General features: G+C 43.8%; 1 protein-coding gene across 20 annotated transcripts in view; it reads left to right on the plus strand.

Moving 5' to 3' along the window:
• Positions 1–26,771, plus strand: part of LOC138749886 (NT-3 growth factor receptor-like) — an 894,662-nt gene that overhangs the window by 419,010 nt on the left and 448,881 nt on the right. For all 20 annotated transcript variants that reach the window (XM_069911895.1, XM_069911896.1, XM_069911893.1 and 17 more), the window contains 2 exons: positions 21,682–21,823; positions 22,253–22,552. In XM_069911895.1, the coding sequence (XP_069767996.1) occupies positions 21,682–21,823; positions 22,253–22,552 (442 nt within the window). The remainder of the gene's footprint in view (positions 1–21,681; positions 21,824–22,252; positions 22,553–26,771) is intronic.

The following is a 26,771-nucleotide window of genomic DNA, read 5'->3' on the forward strand; positions in this document are numbered from 1 at the left end:
TTGCCTGTGGGGCCATCATTGGTAAAAGTCTTTGTAGTCACTACTGTAAAGTTGAGCAAACATTGATAAACAATATTCAAGTCAAGTCTATTGTCATCTGATTGTACAAGAATAACCCAACGAAACAGTGTTCTTAGGTCCTCGGTGCAAAACACACAGACACACATCTAGATTGTATTGATCTATACAAATACATTAATCAATCAATAAATAAATATATATATTTTGTAAAAATGAGTCTCAGGTCATTAGAGTGAGCAGTTCCTTTGACCGTTCAGTATTCTCATTGGCCATGTATTTACCTAGAAGTGTAAGGGACTAAAGTCGGGAGGGGGCCTAGTGTGCAGGCAAGTGATGTCAGTCGGGTGGCAGGTTTACAAAGGGCTGGAGAGCTTATCTTGCTTCAGTTGGTGAGGTACCAAGAGGATTGCTGCAGGAATTGTGAGTCGCTGTGGTTTAAACTATTCAGACATGTAGAGGGATGAGTGGGAGGAGCAAGAGCTTTGTGGGAGAGACAGCTGGGAGTTGATTTGTGAGAGACAGTAATTGGGTAATTAAGTTAATTGGTCAGAGGGCCAATAAAAGGAGGGTGAGTGGGGGCCTTGAGACTTTATGCTCAAGGGGTTTCAGTGAGCAGAGGCTGAGGAAGAGCTCCCAGTGAGGTAAGGATTAGTACAGTCTCTTTTTTTAAAGTTTATATTTAATTAATTTAAATTGAAGAGCAGGTGTTGAGTGCTCTGATTGCAGGATGTGGGAGGTCAGGGACAGTAAAAGGTACATCCAGTCACAACTCATGGAAGCCTGTGCTAGGGAGTTGAAGTTGCAGCTGGATGAACTGTGGATCATAAAGGAGGCAGTGATAGATAAGATAGGGGGGCAGTCAGGGAAATGGGTGACTGTGAGGAAAGGGAGGTGATAGGCAGGACAGCTGTTCCCTCAACAACAAGTAATCTGCTTTAGATACTGTTGTTGGTGGGAAATGATCTACAGAGGACCCCATGGAGGTTAGCTCTCTGGCATGATGGGGGGGGGGGGGAATGATCTACAGAGGACCCCATGGAGGTTGGCTCTCGGGTGGGGGGGGGTGATCTACAGGGGACCCCATAGAGTTTAGCTCTCTGGCACAGGGGCTGGATCCTTGGCTCAGAAGGGAAGGGAGAAAAAAAGAGTAGGGCTCTTGTATTTGGAGACTTGCTGGTTAGGGGAGCAGTTAGGATGTTTGCTGGATGAGATTGAGGCTCCTGGTTGATATGTTGCCTCCCAGGTGCCAGACTCTGATAGAGTCCACACCATTCTGGAGGGGGAGGGGGAGTATCCAGAAATTGTGATCCATGTAGGGACCAATGACCTAGTTAGAAGTGGAAATGAGATCCTGAAGAGGGATTACATAGAGTTGGGGAAGAAGTTGTAAAGCAGGACCTTGAGGATGGCAATCTTGGGATTGCTGCCTATGCCACATCCTAGTGAGGGTAGGAATAGGAAGTTGTGGAGGATGAATCATGGCTCAGGAGCTGGAACAGGGGTTCAGATTTCTGAATCGTTGGGATCTCTTCTGCGGAAGGTCTGACTTGTGCAAGAGGGACGGGCTGCACCTGAACTGGAGGGGACCAATATCCTGGCAGGCAGGTTTGCTACAGATGTTGAGTGTATAGAGTAGTTTGGAAGGGGGGGTGGGGGGGAAGAGAATCGGAATAACAGTACAGAGGAAGAACACCTAGATTAGAAGGACTGGAGGGAACAGAATACAAAATTGAAGGGAAGAAGGTAAAGGTGATTGGTGGCAAAAGGAGTGTATGTGGAGGAGAGTCTCTCAAGTGCATATTTTAATGCAAGGAATATGAGCTTAAGGCATGGATGGCCACGTGGAAATACGATGTTGTGGCCATCAGTGAAACTTTGTTACAGGAATGGCATGTTTGGCAGTTAAATATTCCAGGATTCTGTTGTTTTATGCTTGATAGAACCAGGTGGAGGAGTTGCTTTGCTTATTAGAGAGAACATTACAGCAGTGGTGTTGGAGAATGGTTTGGTGGGATCATCCAGTGAGGCTATTTGGGTAGAAATGAGGAATGGCAGAGGCATGAATGCATTAATGGGAGTGTATTATAGACCACCAAATGGGCTGAGGGAATTGTAAGGAGATTGCATATGTGGTAGTTATGGGAGATTTCAACTTTTCAAACATTAACTGGGATGCCCATACAGTAAAAGGGCTGGATGGGGTAGAGTTTGTGTGTTCAGGAAAGTTTTCATAGACAGACTCCAGAGGGGTCAGTATTGGATCTCCTATTAGAGAACAGATAGGTCAGGTGACAAATGTGATCACAATACTATTTTTAGGTTAGTAATGGAAAAGAATAGAGGTGGGCTAAAGGTTAAGATTATTGATTGGAAGAAAGCAAATTTTGAAGGGATGAGAGAAGATTTGGAGGGTGTGGATTGGGATAAGATTTTCAGGGAAGAATGTAGCTAATAAATGGAGGTTATTCAAAGGAGAAGTTCTGAGAGCACAGAGTCGGTCTGTCCCTGTGAGGATTAAAGGAAAGAGTAGAAACTGTAGGGAGCCTTGGTTTTTGAAAGATATTGGGAACTTGGCTCGGAGGAAGAGGGATGTGTACAACAGTTATAAACAGCAGGTGATCTGCTTCAGGAATTTTTTTAATCAAGTAATTAGAACGGCTAAAAGGAGCTATGAAACTGCTTTGGCAGGAAAAGTAAAAATGAATCCAAAGGGTTTCTTTCGGTACATTAAAAGTAAAAGAACAGTGAGGAATAAAATTGGACCCCTTGAAGATCAAGGGAGTAGGCTCCATGAGAAGTCAGAGGAGATGGGAGAAGTTTTAAACTTTTTTTCTTCAGTATTCACGAAGGAAAAAAATATTGAACCAGATGAGTGAAGAAATATGGTAGGGAGCTCATGGATAATATAAGAATTAATGAGGAGTTAGTGTTGGCTATTTTTTTAAAATCAAGGTGGATAAATCTCCAAGTCCTGACAAAATATTCCTTGGGACCCTGAGGGAAGTTAGTGAACAAATAGTGGGGTTGTTGACTAAAATATTTAAAATGTCACTGGCCACAGGGAAAGTGGAGGGTGGGTCATGTTGTTCCACTGTTCAAAAAAGGATCCAAAAGTAAACCTGGTAATTATAGGCCTCTAAATCTGATGTTGATGGTGGGTAAATTAATAGAAAGTGTTCTTAGAGATGCTATATACAGCTATTTGGAAAGACTGGGATTGATGTGGAGTAGTCAGCATGGTTTTGTATGGAGTAGGTCATGCTTAACTAGTAGTGTTTTTTGAGGAGGTTACTAAAAAGGTTGAGGAGGGAAAGGGGGTGGATGCTGTCTATTTGGACTTTAGTAAGGCTTTTGACAAGGTTTCCCATAAGAGGTTAGTAAGGAAGGTGGAAGCATTAGGTATTTATGATTAAGTAGTGAAATTGATTCAGCAAGGTTGTACCTGTATGGGAGATGCCAGAGAGTAGTGTTGGAAAATTGTTGTTAGATTGGAGGCCGGTGACTAGAGGAGTGCCTCAGGGATGGGTACTAGTTCCACTGCTGTTTGTCGTATATATTAACAATCTAGATAATGGGGTAGCCAATTGGATTTGTAGATGTACAAAGGTTGGCGGTGTTGTGAATAGTGAGGAAGATTATCAAAATTTGTAGGGTGATATAGGACAGTTAGAAGAGTGGGCTGAAAGATGGCAGATGGAGTTTAATGCTGATAAATGTGAGATGCTACATTTTGGTAGGACTAATCAAAATAGGTCATACACATTAAATGGTAGATAATTGAGGAGTGTCGAAGAACAAAAGGATTTAGGAGTACATAATTCTCTGAAAGTTGAATCTCGTGGATAGGGTGTTGAAGAAGGAATTTCGTATGTTGGCTTTCATAAATCAGAGTATAGAACACAGGAGTTGGGATATTATGTTGAAAATTTATAAGGCATAGGTGAGGCCAAATTTGGAATATTGTGCAGTTTTGGTTGCCGAATTACAGAAAAGATATAAACAGTATTGAGACAGTGCAGAGGTTTATGAGAATGTTTTCAGGGTTTGAGTTGCAGGGAAAGGTTGAGCAGACTGGGACTTTATTCCCTGGAGTGTAGAAGGTTGAGGGGTGATTTGGTAGAGGTAGTCAAAATTACAAGGGAGACAGGTAGTCAATGTGGACAGGCTTTTTTTCCCCCATTGAGAGTGGAGGAGATTCAAATGAGGGTGTGGATTGAGAGTGAAAGGGGAAAGGTTTAGGGGAAATACAAGGGGAAATTTTTTCACACAGAGGGTGGTGGAGGGTATGGATTGAACTTCCAGCAGAGGTGGTAGAAGAGAGATCGATGTTGATATTCAAGGAAAAGTTGGATAGGTACATGGATGGGAGAGGTATGGAGGGCTATGGGCCGAATGTGGGTCAGTGGGATCAGGTAGGAGATGTTTGGCATGGACTAGTAGGGATGAACTGGCCTATTTCTGTGCTGTAGAAGGTTATGGTTAAGAAGCTGCTCTGATCCTCCTGTATCTCTCAGCAAAGGGAACAGCTGGAAGATGCTGTGTGTGGGGTGGAAGGGGTCCTCAGTGGTGTTGCATCCCTCTTCAGGCAATGATCCCAGTAGATCATATTGATGTAGGGGGAGGGAGACTCCAGTGATGCTCTCTGCCACCCTTGTGATCCTGTAGATTGACCTCTGATCCATTTCTCTTTAGCAACTGTATCACACTGATGGAGCCATTACTGTATGGGATGCCAAGACTCTTCTTATCAAAGATAATTGGGACCAGTGAGAAATGAAATAGTTTTGACCTTAATGCAGGTTTCATCATGGGATGCATTTACAATGAAATGTATGTGACAGTGAAAGTACAGTATTGACAGACAATTGCTGGTGGAGTTTGACCAAATGTTTGGAACATGTAATGTTGTTTTAGTCCAACACCATCCAAGTGTATTCTAAGGATCTTCATCACCCTCCTATTTCATGGCATGCACTTGAACTACCCCAACAAATTATCAGGTTTACACAATTCCATCTTCACAAAACAAAATGCAGAAATATCCCTGTTATCTGGAATTCCAGCAACTGGCAAAAAAGGCAGAAAATGAAAAGGTAAAAAAGACGCAAGTTTAAAATTGTCCTACCTGCAAGCGGTAAATTCTCCAAACCAAGCAACATGCAATCTCAAGCAACTGGAAAATTCACTTATCTGGCATCTACCAATCCCTATAGCTTCTGGATACTGATGTTTTAATGTACATCTTTTACTGCCACAAATTAAATGGGCTGAATGATGTTTATCCATGCAACACAACAGTTTTCAACTGTGGCCAACTCTGGAAGAATCATGTTAACTGATCTTAGTGCAATTTTACTGTATGCATGTTGGCTGCTTAATGTTGGCCCCTGTGGATTGAAGTAATTTACTGAGAGAATAATTCACTGGAAAGTGATAAAGCAAGAAAAGGTTTGCAAAACATTAATCAATTTGCTTGGTATGGCATTTAATAAGTGAGTGCATTTTCGTTCATTAAAATTAATCCAACAGGTTTGGGGGGAACCTCTGGACTGACGAGCTCGCAGACAAAAAACTAGCAAGAGGCAAGATATTTACAGCCAATACAAAGACCAGAGATTACATTATCTGTCAATTGGGGCAAACAGCAGGAGAGCAGGAAGAAGGATTAAGATGAATTCTGATGTCCTCACTAATCATTTTCTCCCTTTCTCCTTGATTGTAATGTTCATTACTTGACCTTTTAAAACATGAATGAATTAAAATTGGGGCAATTTTATGATGCGAAGCTGAAATAAATTTGCAGCCTGTGACTAATTGTTGTTGGAGATGGAGATATCGGATATTCATGAGCCTGGTGTCCAATAATTCCACTAGCCATTTTGCTAACTGTTTGGTATCGATGTTCATTTTGCAGTTTGTGCCGACCTTCTGCTGTGACTTTTATTAAAGTGGAATTGAAAGCTCCCCAATGCTTTACTATGTAACTCAGCATCAGAGTGTGTTATTTAGGGCTCGAAAGGAGAGGGACTCGGGATCTGCCTGCAGCTGATGCTGAATTAGTTAGTCAGCTCTCCTCAACTAGCCCGAATGTCAGGTGAAAGACAAGAATTGCCCTTCCTGCACCTTATCGCCACTCAATGTCTGTCAGCAGAAGTATATGGATATAGATTTCAGATTACATCAGATTAAGGCCTAGCTGTAGTCAAACACAGTGGTAAATAATGTTTCATGTATGTTGCACTTCCTTGCAAGCTATTGCATAGCCTATGAGTAACTTATGAAAGTTGTACACTCTTTGAGACCAATTTCTAATTTATACATAGTGAAGGTCAACAAACAACAGATGTACCCATCAGGAAATAGCAATCAGATTTGTCACTCAACCCTGCCCTGCCATTCAATGTCATCATGGTGCCAGGTCCTCAATCCCTACACCTTTCTAATATTTACCTGCCTTCCACCATAAATGCTTCTAATGAGCTCATCTCCACAACTTCCTGTGACAAAATATTATTAACGGTTCATCACTCTCCGAGAGAAATTTCTGTATGTGGTTTTAAATGATTGGCCCCTTAAACCTGTAGATGTAGATCAAGATTCTCTCACAGATAAAATCATTTTAACATGTATTCTGCCATGCCCACTTAGAACATTAAGTCAAGTTTATTGTCATCTGATTGAACAAGTACAACCCAACGAACCAGTGTTCCCTGGCTGTTGGCACCACAGTACCAACCCTTCAGCCCATGATGTTATACTAACCCCACCTCACACCTATATCTTCAATTTTCTTACTTGAGAATCTTCCATTACAATTGAGTTGTCATCTTTTTAGCGTACATACCATGCTTGCTTGGTAAAGACAAGATGGTTTTTCTCCAGGTCCACAGAGCATATTCACATAAATACAAGTTAGAATAGAAGTTAAACACATTGAAATATTAAAACTTGTATAGTAACAGTCCATAGTTCCCTATCCAATGTTCTGGGAATTCAGGAGCCTGATGGTTTGGTGGTGGTGGGGAGGGGGAGGAAAGAAAGAGACTGTTACCCAATCTGGACATGAGAGAGAACAGTTTACATGAGGGGTGTGTGGAATCCTTCACAATGTTTATTGCCTTTTGCCTGCATGTCCCTCATGGTAAGAAGAGAGCCCCAAATGATACTTTCCACTGACTTAACTACCCTCTGGAGAGTCTTGTGGTCCAAGGTGTTACAGCTCCCAAGTGGTGATTCAGTTGCATTGGATGCTCTTAATACATCCTCTGTAGAACATAGTGAGGGTGGGAGATTAACTTTCCTCAGCCTTCGCAGGAAGTAGAGGCGTTGCTGGACTTTCTTGGCTATGGAGCTAGTGTTAAGGGACCAGGTGAGATTCTCTGCCAAGGGCACTCCAAGGAACTTGATACTCTTGATGACTTCAGTGGTTGAGCCATCAATGGTCAGTAGAGTGTGGTCCCCTTGGCCCTCCTGGTCAACAACAGTCTCTTGTTTAATTAACGTTCAGATACAGGCTCTGCACTGGTCCATTAGTGACTGCATCTCCTCTCTGAATGCTGACGCATCGTTCTTACTGATCAGACCCACTGCAGTCATGGGTCAGCAGAGAGAACAATAATGGATTCAACACTCATCCTTGTGGGGGGCGGGATGGGCGGGGGGAAATGTGTTCAGTGTAATGGTCTTGGAGGTGCTGTTACTGATCTGGACTGCCTGATATCTCCACGTCAGGAAGTCAAGAATCCAATTGTAGAGGGAGGTGTTTAGTCCTAGCAGGTTCAACTTCCCTATCAGGTATTGGTATGATCATGTTGAATGTCAAGCTGGTCAATATGAACATATGAATCCTTATTTTCCAGGTGGGTGAGTGCTAGAGGGAGGGCAGTGGCAATGAGATTGTCTGTAGAGTGATTGGATCTGTATGCGATCTGCAAGGGTTTCCCTGATGGGAGCACCAGATGCTTGATGTGCCCCATGATGAGCCTCCTGGAGTACTTCATGACGACAGACTTGAATGTGACAGGATGGTAATCATTGAGGCAGGAAAGAAATGACTTCTTGGGCATGTTGGGACCACAGCGCTTCTCAGGGAGATGTTAAAGAAGTTGGTGAGAACATCTCCCAGCTGAGCCGCACATCCCTGAGCCCTTTACCGGGAATGTTGTATGGACCAGCAGCTTTCTATGGGTTGACTTGTCTAACTCTCTTCACAAGATCACCCTTCATTCTTCTGAATTCCAAAGGATGCAGACTCGACTTATTCAGCCTCACTGGTTAAGGGGTAACTACCACAGAAGACATCCCTGCTTGCCTTTGAAAACTTGCTTTAGGTTCACTTGCCTTTCCTGAAGGAGCAGATGCAGTTCCTAGTTAACATTTCAGCTACATGGCACCATCTCTCATCCCTTGTGCTAAGTGGCAGCTTCTGCAATGCATTGTTAGCTCAGAATCGGAGGCAGGAAAGTTAATATATTGGACTACTGGGCAAACTTAAGCAAAGGTTACTGACCTTGAGGTGTGTGCAGAATTCATTGGCACCTTCTAGGTCTGTGACCAAGGAGCCATTCACAATGAAGCAAGGTTCAATCGAAGAGTTGAGCAGCACAGTTAGTGTTTCAGGTTTTAAACTGGAAGAGGAAAGAAATTAGTTTGTTTTAAATTGCAGAGAGGGTGGGGGGGGGGGGAGAGATAGAGGGAAACTTGTGTAAGCACTGGCTTGGCATTAACAGTGATATTCCTCTTGTCCTATCCATCTACTGTCCACCTTTCCTACAACTGAAACGTAATTTGTCTTAAAATGTTAATCTTGTTTCTCATCACCTCCAGTGCTGCCTATCCTAATTCTGCAGTTTTGATTTCACTTACTGATCATAGACGAGACTGTGGCTTAGATTGTACAAACTTTGTATCACACTTCAGTGATCTCGGATCAATTCTGACTTCAGTTGCTCTCTGTGTGAACTTTGCATGTTCTCCTTGTAAATTAAAATGATATAAAAATATGTCTATATTAAACATAAAAATTATGAAATCTATAGAGAGGATAGAGGTGAGAAAGTTGTGGGGAGACCAGAACTAGGGGACATAACCTCAAGATCCAGGAGAGTAGATTTGGGATGGAGATGAGGAGGAACTGCTTTTCCCAGAAGGTGGTAAATCTGTAGAAATCACTGCCCAGAGGAGCGACCTCAGTAAATATAAGACAAGATTAGTAGATTTTTACCTAGTAGGGGAATTAAAGGATTTAGGGAAAAGCCAGATAGGTGGAGATGAGCCATTCATCTGATCAGCCATGATCTCATTGAATGGTAAAACAAGGTTGATGGTCTGGATGGCCGACTCCTGCTCCTATTTCTTGTATTCTTATATGACCGTGTGGGTAATTCTATGTCTTCTAATTTCCTTCCACATTTCAAAGATTTCAGTTGGTTCAGTATTTGCTTGCTGTAAATTACACCTGGTGTATGGATGAGTGGGAGGTGATGGAAATGTGGAAGGGATAAAATTGCATGTATAGGATTGGTGTAAATGGATGCCCAATGGTCATTGTGGACTTGATGGGCTGAGGGGCCTGTTTCCACCCTCTCTTTGTCTCCGGGGGTTTGCTGAGTCTACCGTCAAGTCCACTTTGACGACCAAGCACCCATTTACATTTGCACCTTTCAATCCATTCAGAGGAAGTATGGGAAAGCATCACACAGCAACAGAGGACAGGATTGAACATTGGATGTTGGAGTTGCAAGGCAGTAGTTCTACCATCTTGACCAGTTTGGCACCCCTGTATCATAGAATATTACAGCTCAGTGCAAGCCCTTTGTGACAACAGATACTCAACAAATTGTCTTTCTTTCTTACCTCACACCCATAACTTTTATTTTTCTTGTAACCATATTACAATGACAGCACAGAAAAAGGCCAACTTGGCCCTTCTAGTCTATGCTGAACACTTTCTAGTATCCATTTAAATGTCTCTATTGTACCAGCCTCTACCACCACCCCTGGCAATGCACCCACTAGTGACTGTGTTTATATAAATAAAAGGTAAGCCTGAATGTCTCCCCTAAACATTCCTCTCCTTACTTTGTACAGATGTTCTCTAGTGTTTGCTGCTTTCAACCCTGTCCTGTCTATGCCTCTCATAATCTTGTAGAACTAAGTCACCCCTCATCCTTCTTCCTTTCAGAGAAAAGCCATCACTCTGTTGACTTTCCCTCATCAGACACATTCTATGATTCAGATAACATCCTCTAAATCTCCTCTGCATCCTCTCCATAACTTGCACGCCCTTCCTGCAATGAAGTGACCAGACCTGAACACAATATTCCAAGTGTGGTCCAGCCAGAGTTTTATAGAGCAGCAACATTACCTCATGACTCTTGAAATCAGATCAATTAATGAATACCATAAACGTATTTAACTACCCTATCTACCTGAGCAGAAACCTTGGGAGAAGTATGGATTTGGACCCCAATTTCCCTCTGTTCTTGCACACTGTAAAGAATCCTGCCATTAAACTTCGTTTGACCTTCTAAACTGCATCAGTGCACATTTACCCTGATTGAACTCTGTCTGCCCCTTTCCATCTGATTCTGCATCCTTTTGTTACCTACAACAACCTTCTGCCTTATCCACAATACTTACCCATCCCTCTACTTCATCCAGGTTGATTATAAAAATGACAAAGTTGGGTCCCAGAACTGTTCCCTCTGGAACTTCAGGCAGTATATGATCCATCTACTACTACCCTCTGCTTTCTGCAGGCAAGCCAATTCTCCTTTAAAAAGCAGGATTGAAACCAGGACACCAGACAACTGACCTCACCTTTTGCAGACTTGTAATGCGAATGTGCAAATGTTGTTAAATGAATATTTTTGGTGACGATTTAGGGTACATTTTACAAAAGAAATATGCAGATTGTATGCTGTCTCCATATAGAAAGGGCAGTATTTAATGTTCCACAATTCATGTACACGGAGTTTACAAATGTGTATAGCTAATTATAGGAACTAATTAGGCTGTTTATGCCATTGGATTTTGTTTATAAGGGAGAAATTCTCTTTACTTGAAGTTCCAGAATTCCCTAATGAGTGAACTATGATTATTGCATGGAGCATGAAGGACAATTTTGTTCCTGCTGCTGCAGGTTTCAGTCACTACCAAGCTCAAAGGGTTTCCAACTGTGCACGGCACATTCTGACAAGAAAAATCTGCGAGAGGGACAGGTATTGTGAGAGACTCTGGGGGTGGGGGGGGGGGGGGAGAGAGGGAGGAGGGACAAAGCCAAACTGGATTTGGGGTTGGTTACAGTTGCTGATGAGGTTACAGTTGCTGAGCTTAGACTATCCTAGGAGTGGTTTGGTCCCAGAATTGCTTGGAGATCAATGTGAAAACTGAGTCAGTTGCACCTTCCTGGAAGCTCTTGGTTGAAATTCCGCAACATTGGCTACTCCCAGGACAGTCTGTTGTTTTTCATGCAAGGCCTGATTGGACATTAAGGCCCCACTAAATCAGATCTTGCTCTCACAGGAAGTGATCAGTATCCTTTAACAGCCTTAACATACTAAAAGGATCAATGAAAGAAGGCAAGATTAGGGTATGGAGGTCAGAAGATCACCCACGATCTTAATGAATGGTGGTGCAAGCTCTTCGAGGGGAATGTCCTCGTCCCGCACCTATATTCCATGACTCTATGATTCATCCAGCTCTGAAGTAAATCACACCATGACAGATCCTGATTTTTGTCTTGTGTTCATTCTGAAAGCAGATAACTACAGCTCGCGAGCCTTCTCGGTCAGCTGCTTTACCTTTAGTGAAGATGGATGATGAGTGACAAAGGTCACAAGTGGCTGCTACTTTAATCACGAGTACTTTCTGTCACTAGCAGCTTTCAGTTGTACATGAAAGAATAACATTTTAAACCCAGAAGAAGCGGGTTATTAATGATTATAGGCATCCTGGAAACCAACTTGAGAGTCTGTATAATGAGTCCTTCTTTAGCGGAGCGGAGGGACATGTTTTATTCCTTGGAGCCTGACCCCAAGTGCACATTCACATTTTTCTACTTTTGACAAAAGAAATCACCAGCATTTTAACTATTAGCCTCAGTAAGAAAAAATTGTTCAATGATTTTCAAACGGGTTGTTCTCAAGACGTGAGAAGGTGAGCAGATCAGGGAATACTGAGTAAGGAGGCAGTTGGGGCAAGGCCAGTGCTGGAGATGAGGTACAACATTTATTGTAGGTGAAAGTTTTTTGGTGAGGAAAATTCAATGGGCTGAATGGCCTATTTCTGCTCCTAAGCATCATTGTCTTTTTATTGTATTAGAGATACAGCACAGTTCCAGGTCATTCCAACCCATGAGCCTGTACTGCCCAAATGCACCAATTAACTGATTTAAACCCCTTGTTTTTGGAGGGTGGGAGGAAATTGGACAGCACTGGATTCAAACCCAGGTCGCTGGCCCTGTAGGCATAGGGAACCTTGGTTTTCAAGGGATAGAGGGGATCTGTTTTGGAGAGAAAGATGTATAACCACTTGGTATCATTACAATGAGCAAATGGTAGGCAGTGGGGATGTGGCAGTTAAAATAATGGGCTGGTATTCAGAAACTAGGAACTGTGATCTTCTGGGGGGGGGGGGGAATTTTTAACCCTCCCATATTGGTATCAGTAACTAACTGAGCAGACATACATAGAATATTACAACACAGTACAGGCCCTTCAATCCATGATGTTGTGATCTATATATACCTTTTATATTTTAAAAAAAAACAAAAAACCTGAAATCTTCTGGACAGACACGTGAATGAAAGAAAAATAGAGGGTTACAGGGTAGGGAGAGTTTATTACTTTTTTAGGAAAGACTATATGGGTTGGCACAACATTGAGGGCTGAAGGGCCTGGACTGTGCTGTATTGTTCTATATACCTCATAATCCTCTATTTTTCTTCCATCTATCTAACTCTCTGAATGGGCAACTAAAGCGGCATCGTCTGCAAAGAGTAGTTCACGGACAAGTTTCTCTTGTGTCTTGGTGTGAGCTTGCAGGCGCCTCAGATTGAAGAGACTGCCATCCGTGCGGTACCGGATGTAAACAGCGTCTTCATTGTTGGGGTCTTTCATGGCTTGGTTCAGCATCATGCTGAAGAAGATTGAAAAGAGGGTTGGTGCCAGAACACGGCCTTGCTTCACGCCATTGTTAATGGAGAAGGGTTCAGAGAGCTCATTGCTGTATCTGACCCGACCTTGTTGCAAGGTCACACCAAGACACAAGAGAAACTTGTCCGTGAACTACTCTTTGCAGACGATGCCGCTTTAGTTGCCCATTCAGAGCCAGCTCTTCAGCGCTTGACGTCCTGCTTTGCGGAAACTGCCAAAATGTTTGGCCTGGAAGTCAGCCTGAAGAAAACTGAGGTCCTCCATCAGCCAGCTCCCCACCATGATTACCAGCCCCCCCACATCTCCATCGGGCACACAAAACTCAAAACGGTCAACCAGTTTACCTATCTCGGCTGCACCATTTCATCAGATGCAAGGATCGACAATGAGATAGACAACAGACTCGCCAAGGCAAATAGCGCCTTTGGAAGACTACACAAAAGAGTCTGGAAAAACAACCAACTGAAAAACCTCACAAAGATAAGCGTATACAGAGCCGTTGTCATACCCACACTCCTGTTCGGCTCCGAATCATGGGTCCTCTACCGGCACCACCTACGGCTCCTAGAACGCTTCCACCAGCGTTGTCTCCGCTCCATCCTCAACATCCATTGGAGCGCTTACATCCCTAACATCGAAGTACTCGAGATGGCAGAGGTCGACAGCATCGAGTCCACGCTGCTGAAGATCCAGCTGCGCTGGATGGGTCACGTCTCCAGAATGGAGGACCATCGCCTTCCCAAGATCGTGTTATATGGCGAGCTCTCCACTGGCCACCGTGACAGAGGTGCACCAAAGAAAAGGTACAAGGACTGCCTAAAGAAATCTCTTGGTGCCTGCCACATTGACCACCGCCAGTGGGCTGATATCGCCTCAAACCGTGCATCTTGGCGCCTCACAGTTTGGCGGGCAGCAACCTCCTTTGAAGAAGACCGCAGAGCCCACCTCACTGACAAAAGGCAAAGGAGGAAAAACCCAACACCCAACCCCAACCAACCAATTTTCCCCTGCAACCGCTGCAACCGTGTCTGCCTGTCCCGCATCGGACTTGTCAGCCACAAACGAGTCTGCAGCTGACGTGGTCTTTTTACCCCCTCCATAAATCTTCGTCCGCGAAGCCAAGCCAAAGAAAAAGATCTAACTCTCTAAGAATCTCTTAAATGCCCTATTGTTCCAGTCTACACCACCACCCCTGGTAAGGCATTCCAGGCCTCCACAACTGTGTTATTAAAACCTACCCTGATGTCTCCCCTAATCCTTCCTCCCTTTGTACAGATGTCCTCTGATGTTTGCTATTCCTGCCCTGGGAAAGAGGCATGGGCTGTCTATCTTGTGCCTCTCATAATCTTGTCGACATCTATTAAGTCACCTGTCCTCCTCATTCACTCCAAAGAGAGAACTCCCAGCTCTGCTAATCTTGCCTCATAATCCAGGCAACATCCTGGTCAATCTCCTCTGCCTCCCCTCCATAGCTTCCACATCCTTCCTGTAATGAGGTGACCTGAATTGAACACAATACTAAGTGTGGTCAACAAATGGAATTTTGTAAACCTTTTCAGATAAAATGCATGTCCTTACCTGATCTGATATATATGAATCTAGTCCCAGAGCAATGAGATTTGTAATTGTTCTCTGACCAGTTTACAGATATCTGTGAGAAAGACTACAAGATTTTTCACCAAAACAAGGCCCTGGTTATTTAGTTTTAAGTTTACAGCATGGTAGAAATAACCCGTGCTACACAATTACACACATTTAACCCGTAACCCTTTTGGAGGATGGAACGAAAATGAAAAACCCATGCGTGTTACAGTGAGAATGTACAAACTTGTTACAGACAAAACTGGATTTGAACATAGTTCAAAGTTCATAGCTCTAAGGGTGTTGCATGAACATTATGGTTAGTAACACCATAACTAGGCAGTGCAGATAAAAGGAAGCTGACCAATATGTGGAGCTGGTTCTCAAGAAGGCAAGAAAGTGCACAGAACCCCATGAGGATGGATATTCACCCCCCCCCCCCCCCCAATACGTGGGTGTGCAGGGCTTCCTTCCCTGGCAGCATTGAGCACCCGTGGTTCTCTCATAACTCTGTATCATATCCCAGCACAGGTTCTAATGTGTGAAAGGCCTATTGCTCTTGACACAATACTGTGAACATCTCCTTGGATGCAACTTTGCCCGACCACTGAGATCTGATCCTGATTTTTATTTTTAGATTACGCACTAATGAATGTCCTTTGAATAAAAGGACACTCCATATTAATTAACTCAATTAGCACATATACATTTCTATCAACCTAATTGCACACACACCCCCCCTACATAGAACTACAAAAATACAATTTAAAAATAAGGAAAAATGTATGTAAAAATTAAAATTATGCTTGGTCGTACATCCATGAGTGCTCATGGCTGCATATGAATGTCAGATGATATCTTGGCATTGTGTCCTTCACTGCATCTCTCTCACTTAGGATTAAAGAATGCTGAACAGGTACAGTGGGTGGTCAGGAGAGTGCTGGGCAGTGGGATCCATGTGGGGACTGATAGTGTGGCGATTACATGCCATGTTAACATACATGTAACGCATGTGTGTGTATATAAATGTGTATGTGAGATAAATAATTTACATACTTTATAATTGGGATTTTGTTTTATTTGTGATTATTTACAAACACTTCGAGCAGACAAAACCCATCACACTACTGAATCCAAACAAATAGTCTCATTAATCAAGTGTGCTTCCTCATTTCCTATCCACCTTCTCTGAACACAAGACCAGCTTACCTCCATATGCATTTTGAAGTTTTTTTTTCCTCACTTTGTTATCCATCATCTAACAACAAATACTGTCAGTGGGTGGAGGACAGGTGAGTAATTCCCTGAGCCATAGACTATTCATGACATTATTTACTTGTAGAATTTTTATCTCCCAATTGATTTCCCAGACCATCTTTAATATTGTCCTTTTCCACTGGTGGGTTAGATCATCAGATAGCACAGGAGTTTTCAGGCGGGGGGTACTGGGTGTTGCCGAGGGGACGGGACGACACAGTTTTCATACATTTCAAAAATCATCAGGTCCTACTTGAGCTATAAAGTGCTGGAAAATCAATGCTTCTGAATGCAGGAGAAGCACTGAGAGTTGGAAGGGGCACTATGTGGTCTTCATTGACCCTCAGCACGAGTGTCACGATGGAACCAATGATCAGTGCGTTGGCCAAGTCTCATGGTGGAGCATTGAATGAATCCGCAGGAGGGTAATTCTGTCCTTCACTGTGATGGGGAAAAACGATGCCACACAGACAGTGCAAACAATTAACACCAATCCCTTGTCAAATACATTCAAGCCCCTGGTATCTTGAATTCAAGTAACTGGCAGCCTCAAGCAACCAGCAAAAATATTAAAGTAAATAAGAATAAAATAATAGATAAAAATGTCTACTGTTAAGTTTAAAGTAGGTGTGCCTTGCCGTTCCACTCGCACGCCAGAGAACACCTGCAATCAGGTCTTTCCTTGTGACCACCAGAAACCGATTTCATTTTACAGGATGTTATTTTTGGGCCATTGCCACGCTGAAAAAAAAACATCCAAACAGGTGTAAACAAATAGTGCTAAACCCTTTAGCAGAAGGTGGAGATGTGGAAACAGATGAAATAGTGCTTCTGTAGGAATTTAACATTGGCTCATCACCCATGTACGACATTAAGGCCCAGTCTCAGAAAATTAGCAGTTGTACGTGGTCCGATAACGATAATAAGTGTTGTGCGACGTCACACGCTTCATACCCTCAAGGTGGACTTATTGGACTAAGCTCTTTTTGAAAGGCTTAGTTTGGAAAGGTCTTTGCATATCAGAACCCACGTTGCAAGTAAAAGGAAAGGAGTTCCTTGAGAAGATGAATATTCAGGCACAGTGTTCTTTTTCAAGTGGCTGGCTTAGCAGATTCAAGATTCATCACAGTATGTCTGGTGAGCAGAAATCAGTGGAACATGTGACGGGATAAGTTTGTTAGGCATTGTTAAAACAAGTCTCAAGCAACCAGAAAGTACACTTATCCGGCATCTACCAATCCCCATGGGTGTCAGATACCAGGGTTTTTACTGTACCAAAAACTCCTTTAAAAACTCAATTGAATTTCTGCTATTACAGGCCACCCCCAGGACAGCCTGATGTTCATGACTGGATGTTGCCTTTCATTGTTCACTCAAGAGGAGCATCATTAAAGGACCTTATCTGCACTTTCTGTTGTGTCATCTTTCAGTGGAGACTCGAAAGAAAAATTGGGTGGCACATTTAGCGTAGTGGTTAGATCATTGCTGTTGCAGCACCAGGGATCGGGACCGGTTCAAGTTGCACATAGTCTGTAAAGAGTTTGTACATTCTCCCAGTGTCTGCGTGGGTTTCCCCTGGGGGCTTGGGTTTCCTCCCACTCTCCAAAATGTATGGGGGTTGTACATCAATTTGGTAATTGGGAAGCTCTGGCTCATGGGCCGAAAGGGCCTGTTACCATGCTGTATATCTAATTTTTTAAAAATATATATCAATGGCATTAATTCAGAGATAAACCATAAAGTTCTTTGTGTTCTAGCCAATATTTATCTATCAATCAAAATCATTGGAACTGCACGTTAATTTGGTCACAGTCGCATTATTCTTCCTTGAGCTGTCTATGTGAAAACTGACTACCACATCGTTCCCTGCAACAAAGAATATTTGTCAAAAGTGCTTCATTAGGTAAAAGCATATTTGAATGGCTTGTGTTTGTGAAAGGAATTGTGTAAATATAAATTTCTCAAGTACAAACTCAATCCTTCTAACCATAAAGTATTCCAGGTCCTGAATTAAAAAAAAGAATCTGCTAAAAATACTCAGCATGCGAGTCTTCCCATGATTTTTGTTTTATTCTCTTGGATCCTTTATCCTTAAGGTTCCTGCTTATAATTTGCATAATATACAGATAAATTGGTTTACATTTGATGAGAGATCATCAACCTGAAATGTTAACTCCACTTCTCTCTTCACAGATGCTGTTTGACTTGCTAAGTATTTTCAGTATTTACATTACAGTAATTTGAAATGAGTGTATCTTTATCATCTGGAGTAACACATCGAGGATTGTGATCTTGGGATTGCTGCCTGTGCCACATGTGGGTGAGGTTAGAAATAGGAGGATAATGTAGCTTAACACGTGGCTAAAGACAGTGCAGTAGGGAGGGATTCAGGTTTCTAGATCATTGGGCTCTTCCAGGGAAGGTGGGACCTGCTCCGAAGGGGTAGTTTGCATCTGAGCAGCAGGGGGAACTCGTATCTTACTGAAAAGGTTTTCTAGTGCTGCTCCAGTGGGTTTAAACTAGATTGGCAGCGGGAGAGGAACCAGGAGGCCAGAGCAGATGGAAGAGAGGAGGAGGGAAAAGATGATCAATGGGTTGAATGTGGGGGAAGTACTCTCAGGTGCATCTATTTCAAAGCAAGGAGTATTGTAGGAAATTCAGACAAGCTTAGACTGTGGATTAGCATGTGGAATTATAACATCATGGCCATTAGTGAAACTTGGCTACAGGAGGGGCAGGATTGGGAGCTCATTGTTCCAGGCTTCCATTGCTTTAGATGTGATAGAACTGGGGGGATGAAAGGGGAGGAGTGGTATTGCTCATCAGGGAAAATCTCACAGGCCAGAGGGCTCATCTCCTGAGGCTATATGGGTAGAGCTGAGGTACAAGGTATGATAATACTCCTATTATAAACTGTCCTATAGTCGATGAGAATTGGATGAGAAAATCTGCAGAGAGATAGCAGACAGCTGCAGGAAACATAATGTTGTGATCATAGGAGATTTTAACTTTTCACATATTGACAGGACTCCCATATTGTAAAAGGGCTGGATGGCTTGAAGTTTATCAAATGTGTTCAAGAAAGTTTTCTAAACCATATGACCTAGAGAGGGTGCACTACTGGATCTCCTGTTGGGGAATAGGACAGGTAACAGAGATGTGGGTAGGGGAACATTTTGCCATTAGTTTCAAGTCGATTATGGAGAAGGATAGGCCTTGGCCTTGGGTTGAGATTCTAAATTAGAGAAAGGCTTAATTTGAGGAATGCTTGGATTAGGAAAAGTTGTTTTCTGGCAAGGATGTGCGAGGTAAATGGAAGACCTTCAAAGGTGAAATTTTGAGAGTGTAGAGTTTGTATTTTCCTGTCAGGATCAAAGGCAAAATTAGTAGGCATAGGGAACCTTGGTTTTCAAGGGATATAGGGGATCTGTTTTGGAGAGAAAGATGTATAACAGGTACAGGCAGCATGCAGAAAATGAGATACTTGAGGAGTATAAAAAATGTAAGAAAAATCTCAAAAAATAAATCAGGAAGGCTAAAAGAAGACATGAGGTTGCTTTGGCAGACAATGTGAAGGAAAATCCTAAGAGTTTTTACAGGTATATTAAGAGCAAATGGATAGCAAGGGACAAAATTGGTCACTTTGAAGATCAGGGTGGTTGGCTTTGTATGGAGCCAAATGAGATGGGGGAATATTTTCATTAATGTTCACTCAGGGAAAGGCCACAGAATCGCGACAAGTAAGGAAATCAAGCAGTGAGGTCATGGAACCTGTACAGATTAAAGAGGAGGAGGTGCTTGCTGTCTTAAAGCATCTTGAGGGAGGCGAGTGCAGAAATATTTTAAATGCCCTTGGTTACATGAGGTTGGCTCATGTTGTTCCGTTGCTTAAAAAAAGGCTCCAAAATTTACCCTGGAAACTACAGGCCAGTGAACCTGATGTCAGTAGTAGGTAAGTTATTGTAAAGTGTTCTAAGAGATGGGATATACAATTATTGGGATAGCCAAGGAATGATTAGGGATAATCAACATGACTTTATGCGTGGTAGATCCTGTTTAGCCAATCTTAGTTTTTCAAGGAGATTACCAGGTAAGTGGATGAAGAAAAGGCGGCAGATGTTATCTTTGCAAGGTCCCACATGGGAGTTTAGTCAGGAAAGTTCAAATGCCAAGTGTTCATGGTGAAGTAGTGAAATGGATTTGACAATGGCTGAACAGGAGAAACCAGAGAGTAGTGGTGGATGATTGCTTCTCAGATTGGAGGCCTGTGACTAGTGGTGTGCCTCCGGGATCGGTGCTGGGACTATTGTTGTTTATCATCCAGATCACTGATCTAGATAACAATGTGGTAAATTGGATTAGTAAATTTGCAAAGATTTTCAAAGCTTGCAGAGGGATGTGGACCAACTGCTAAAGTAGGCTGAAAAATGGCAGATGGAATTTAATGCAGACAGGTGTGAGATGTTGCATTTTTGAAGGACGTACTTGGTAAATGGTTGGGCACTGAGGAGTGTGATAGAACCGAGGGATCTGTCATGTGGATAGGGTTGTAAAGAAAGGTTTTGGCATATTGGCCTTCATAAATTAAAGTATTGAGTACAGGAATTGGGATGGGTGTTGAAGTTGTTTAAGACATTGGTGAGACCAATTTTGGAGTACTGTGTGCAGTTTTAGTTGCCTAACTACAGGAAGGCTATCAGTAAGATGGAGAGTGCATAGAAAGTTTACTAGGCTGTTGCCTGGACTTCAGGGACTGAGTTAGAGAAAGGTTAAACAGGTTAGGACTTTATTCCCTGGGGCACAGAAGAATGAGGGGAGATTTGATAGTTAAAGTATGGGGGGGGGGGGGATAGACAGTGAATGTAGATGGGGTTTTTTCATTGTGTGGTTGAGATTCAAACCAGAGGACATGGGTTAAGAGTAAAAGGGGAAAAGTTTATGGCAAACATGAGGGGGAACTACTCTGAGTGGTGGGACAAGCTATGTCATTCGGGGTCCTTAAGAAGCTTCGTCAAAGACCTCATTACCACTAGTTAGCAAGAAGCATAACGGTCATGAAGAAGGTTAATCTCTGACACAAATTCTATGGCAAAATCAGGCAGGGCCTCAAGTGCTGTAATCACTGACAGTCATTTATCCTTCCTGTATCTGAAATCAACATGATGGTCCTGTGCAAAGTCAAAGGATTACTTTCCTAATGGGTGTAAAGGATAGAGGATTGTGTGAATTCGTAAATGAAAAACAGTCTAATCAGATTTGAAATCATAGAGGGCTTCAAGTGACTGGCTACACTATAAAGAATGGCATCAGATCAGGAAAGGACATTGTCACCTCTTCAGGGCTGGGGCAGCTGGGCAAAGTCGTATGTTTGTGGAGACCTTGAGATATAAACTTGAGTCTTCTCGAGCAGAATTTGTGATCATGAAAATCGCAGAGTCAAGTGAAACAAGTGACTCCTGCACTGTGCAACAACCACATGAATTTTAATTTGCATTGGAGGAAGTTACTGAAGAATGTAGAAACTCCACCCTAGGCATCTTATCTCTGGTCCTGTTGTTCATTAATTACCCCACTAATTGCTTCAATTTTCAGGCCTTTCACTGTTTGCTTTGTAAGGTCAGTCAGGAATTCTTCTCTCTCTCTCTTCTCTCTCTCTTTCTGCTAGACCAACAATAACCTGACCACAGTCTCAGCTGTAAACCTAACCCTATTTAACATCAATCCAGAGGATAATGGGAAACTGCTGACGTGCATCGCAGAGAATGTGGTGGGGATGTCGAATGCCTCGGTGCTCTTGCATGTCTACTGTAAGTATGGTACTGACAGCAATGTTTTTTCTGGAGAGCCATGGTGGAGTTGTGACATTCAATATTGAAGATGAAATGAGATTGGTGACTCTTCTGTGTGAATGGTTGGCTCTAGATGAGGTAGGTTTGGGTCCGAAGAGATGAGCTTTGCAAGGGTGTGTAGAAAGAGTAAGTATCAGGCTGAATTGATCCTTGAAAGTGCCAGCACAGGCCAAAGGGGGTGAATGGTCTCCTGCATGATTCAAGATGCCTTTAACAAGCAATGATGTTCCTAGCAGAGCATTTCTGCTGGAAGTGATCTCAGCAGTAACCAGATCTGACATCTATTATGGTGGAGAAAGAGCAGAGATGATATCAGAAATGTTAAATGGAGAATTTCTGAACAATAATGAGTCCATTTTTTTTCTTTCCTCCTCAAACTTTTACCAGATGCTCCTGATATCGTGGAGCTGATAGAACCTGAACAGCGACACATGCACTGCATTCAGTTTACGGTCTATGGAAACCCTCTGCCCACGATTCGCTGGATGCACCGGGGCCGCAAGCTGAATGAGACGGACTACATCAAAACCAAGGTGTACGAGGAGGCAAGGGACTGGCTTCATGGGTGCCTGCTCTTTGATAAACCCACCCACTATAACAACGGGAACTACACACTTGTGGCTGAAAATGACTTTGGCACCGACGCTGAGACAGTCTACGCACACTTCCTCGGAGTTCCATTTCCTGGTATGTGACTACACTATTTTCTCTATTATGCTGGATGAATAAGAGTTTATCGTCATGTAGATAAGTATAATGATACATGAGACGAAGGATTCAAGTGAACTTGAGAATTGACGACTTTGAGGAATGATTGTCATCACTATTAAGTGTTAACTGTAGTAACTGGGGTCATCAGTAAAACACCGATATCCAGCACCTATGGGGACTGGCGGATTTTCCAGTTGCTCGACATTGCATGTTGTGTGATTTGTGAACTAACAGCTGGGTGCACCAATTTTAAACTTTCCTATTTTTTTTACTTATTTATTCTGTGATTTTTATTTTTATTTTTTGCCGGTTGCTTGAATTGCAGATAACCATATAACCACTTACAGCACAGAACAGGCCAGTTCGGCCCTACTAGTCCATGCCGTAACAAATCCCCACCCTCCTAGTCCCACTGACCAGCACCTGGTCCATACCCCTCTAGTCCCCTCCTATCCATGTAACGATCCAGTCTTTCCATAAATGTAACCAATGATCCCGCCTCAACCACGTCTTCCGGAAGCTCATTCCACATCCCTACCACCCTTTGCGTAAAGAAATTTCCCCTCCTGTTCCCCTTATAATTTTTCCCCCTTCAATCTTAAACCATGCCCTCTAGTTTGAATCTCCCCCACTCTTAATTGAAAAAGCCTATCCACATTTACTCTGTCTGTCCCTTTTAAAATCTTAAACACCTCTATCAAGTTCCCCCCTCAATCTTCTACGATCCGGAGAAAAAAGACCCAGTCTGCACAACCTTTCCCTGGAACTCAAACCTTGAAATCCTGTCAACATTCTCATGAACTTTCTCTGCACTCTCTCTAGTTTGTTTATATCTTTCCTATAATTTGGTGACCAAAACTGTACACAGTACTCCAAATTTGGCCTCACCAATGCCTTGTACAATTTCATCATAACCTCCCTACTCTTGCATTCAATACTCCGATTTATGAAGGCCAACATTCCAAATGCCCTCTTCACCACACCATCTACCTGAGTATCAGCCTTGAGGGTACTATTTACCACAACTCCTAAATCCCTTTGTTGCTCTGCACATCTCAATAGCCTACCGTTTAATGCATATGACCTATTTAGATTTGCCTTTCCAAAATGTAACACCTCACACTTGTACATGGATCTTCCTGTATATGTGGAGACACCAGCACTGTTGTCAACAACCTGGCATGGGCTCTGCACTTCCCCCTGCTGTGCTCGGAACCTGGCATGGGCTCTGCACTTCCCCCTGCTGTGCTCGGAACCTGGCATGGGCTCTGCACTTCCCCCTGCTGTGCTCGGAACCTGGCATGGGCTCTGCACTTCCCCCTGCTGTGCTCGGAACCTGGCATGGGCTCTGCACTTCCCCCTGCTGTGCTCGGAACCTGGCATGGGCTCTGCACTTCCCCCTGCTGTGCTCGGAACCTGGCATGGGCTCTGCACTTCCCCCTGCTGTGCTCGGAACCTGGCATGGGCTCTGCACTTCCCCCTGCTGTGCTCGGAACCTGGCATGGGCTCTGCACTTCCCCCTGCTGTGCTCGGAACCTGGCATGGGCTCTGCACTTCCCCCTGCTGTGCTCGGAACCTGGCATGGGCTCTGCACTTCCCCCTGCTGTGCTCGGAACCTGGCATGGGCTCTGCACTTCCCCCTGCTGTGCTCGGAACCTGGCATGGGCTCTGCACTTCCCCCTGCTGTGCTCGGAACCTGGCATGGGCTCTGCACTTCCCCCTGCTGTGCTCGGAACCTGGCATGGGCTCTGCACTTCCCCCTGCTGTGCTCGGAACCTGGCATGGGCTCTGCACTTCCCCCTGCTGTGCTCGGAACCTGGCATGGGCTCTGCACTTCCCCCTGCTGTGCTCGGAACCTGGCATGGGCTCTGCACTTCCCCCTGCTGTGCTCGGAACCTGGCATGGGCTCTGCACTTCCCCCTGCTGTGCTCGGAACCTGGCATGGGCTCTGCACTTCCCCCTGCTGTGCTCGGAACCTGGCATGGGCTCTGCACTTCCCCCTGCTGTGCTCGGAACCTGGCATGGGCTCTGCACTTCCCCCTGCTGTGCTCGGAACCTGGCATGGGCTCTGCACTTCCCCCTGCTGTGCTCGGAACCTGGCATGGGCTCTGCACTTCCCCCTGCTGTGCTCGGAACCTGGCATGGGCTCTGCACTTCCCCCTGCTGTGCTCGGAACCTGGCATGGGCTCTGCACTTCCCCCTGCTGTGCTCGGAACCTGGCATGGGCTCTGCACTTCCCCCTGCTGTGCTCGGAACCTGGCATGGGCTCTGCACTTCCCCCTGCTGTGCTCGGAACCTGCTAAGCTTGTAACTGCTGAACCTTCTATGGGTTGGGGAAAACTGTGCAGCCAAACAAGTGAAGGGGAGCCAGCAACTTCCATCACATCAGATAGACCTGAGGATTGGTCTATGGTGCTGGTGTGGCTGTTTCCAGCAATGGTTTGCATTCTCCATGCTAGTCTGTTTGCACCTCAGAACGATGCCTCACAATGCTGAGTCATTGCAAACTTGGTTCATGTCCCTCAGAACTCACAAGCAGCCTCTGCATGTTGCCTCACTAGATCATTCCACATGTTGCCACACAGCAACAAGACCACCACTTCATCACAGTGGGAGTAGTGGATTGTGGCACCACATTGGGCAACCTGGACGGAAATGTCTTTTCCCTCTCTGAAGAGTCAGACTCTACAACAAAGAGTGCTGCCATAGATGTGCTCCTTACTGACTGGCTATGTATCGCAGTCTGGAATGGGGATACCAATACCCCTGAGTGTAAAGTCCTGCAAAAGGTAGTGGACACAGCTCAGGCAAAACCCTCCCCACCATTGATAACATCTATAAGAATCTCTGCTGTCGGAGAGAGGCAGCAATCATCAAGGATCCACACCATCCAGTACACACACTTTTCTCGCTGCTGCTATCAGGAAAGTGTTATCGGTGCCACAAGACTCATACCACCAGGTTTAGGAACAGCTGCTCCCCCTCCACCATCAGACTCCTCAACTCTCTCTGTATTACACAGTCAGTTTGTTTACATTTCTTTATTTGTTTGCACGTGTATGTTGTGCAGTTTTTTCCACTGCCGATAAGTGGTAATTCTGCCTCGCCCACAGGAACAAGAATCTGAGGGTTGTATGTGATGTCATGTATAATAAATTTGAACTTGTTGAATTTTGCTCTGCAGTGAGGATTGATGTTTTGAGACTCAGCAGGGAAGCACAAAGCATCATAACATCAGATACATAACAGGTCCTCCAGAAGCCCATCAGATGCAAGATTGAACAGTTAGATTTGTGCTGCATCTCAACCTCCTGCTCACGGGCAATTATGAAAAGGGAGCAAATGGTGCTCTGGCCACTTCCTACAAAGTGACATCAGACTGAGTGGGAGCTGGCCTGCGACACCCTCCTAACTTGCAGCTGCAGGCTGAACTGCTCGCGGTCCAGCATTGAGCCAGATGAACTCCCCACGGAGACCAGCAGGGCAAGCTCTGCACTACTCCGCCATTATCATGTTGCTCTTCTTTTCCTTCAGGGTTGTGTTCTTTACAGGAAAATAATTAAACTGTTAAGGGTTTGTGTGTCTCAGCAAGGGTTATAGCGATCCCTGGGTCCACCAAAGAGAAATGGTTTGGAAGTAGGTACGGACCACAGCACAGTGTTATGATCTATTTATTTCTACTCTTGTAGAAATTGCAAATTAAGCACACAGTAGTGTTGATAATAATTTAAATGTGAAAGTCCTTTCATTTCTAGAGGCAAGATAATTCAAATCAATTTCCCCCATGCCATGAACAATTATCCAAACTGACACTAATGAGATTGTCAAAATTGTATGAGATTATAAAGGGAATTCCTCAATATTTGGTGGAGAGTATTTGGGGATTATCTGAATGCCTCGACTATCATTACCAGGCTGTGCCACTGAACTTCATTAACACAATTGACAGGGTGCAATGCATTAAGCCACAGGCTTCTGTGTATGTTATTAGCTCTGCTTAGAGGGACTCTCAACTCGTGACTGGGGTTCAAGCAGTTTGTTGAGTAGCTTGTATCGATCAGAGTGCTTGACTTGTCCAGTGGGTTTGCCGAATCTTGATTTGTACATTTGACCAAAAGTTCCATTTTTAAATGCATTTCAATGTTGTACATTTAAGGATGTTTAGAAAATTATTAGAAACATGGTAGGTAAGTTG

The sequence above is a fragment of the Narcine bancroftii genome, chromosome 14, assembly GCF_036971445.1.
Source record: "Narcine bancroftii isolate sNarBan1 chromosome 14, sNarBan1.hap1, whole genome shotgun sequence".
Classification (NCBI taxonomy): Eukaryota; Metazoa; Chordata; class Chondrichthyes; order Torpediniformes; family Narcinidae; genus Narcine; species Narcine bancroftii.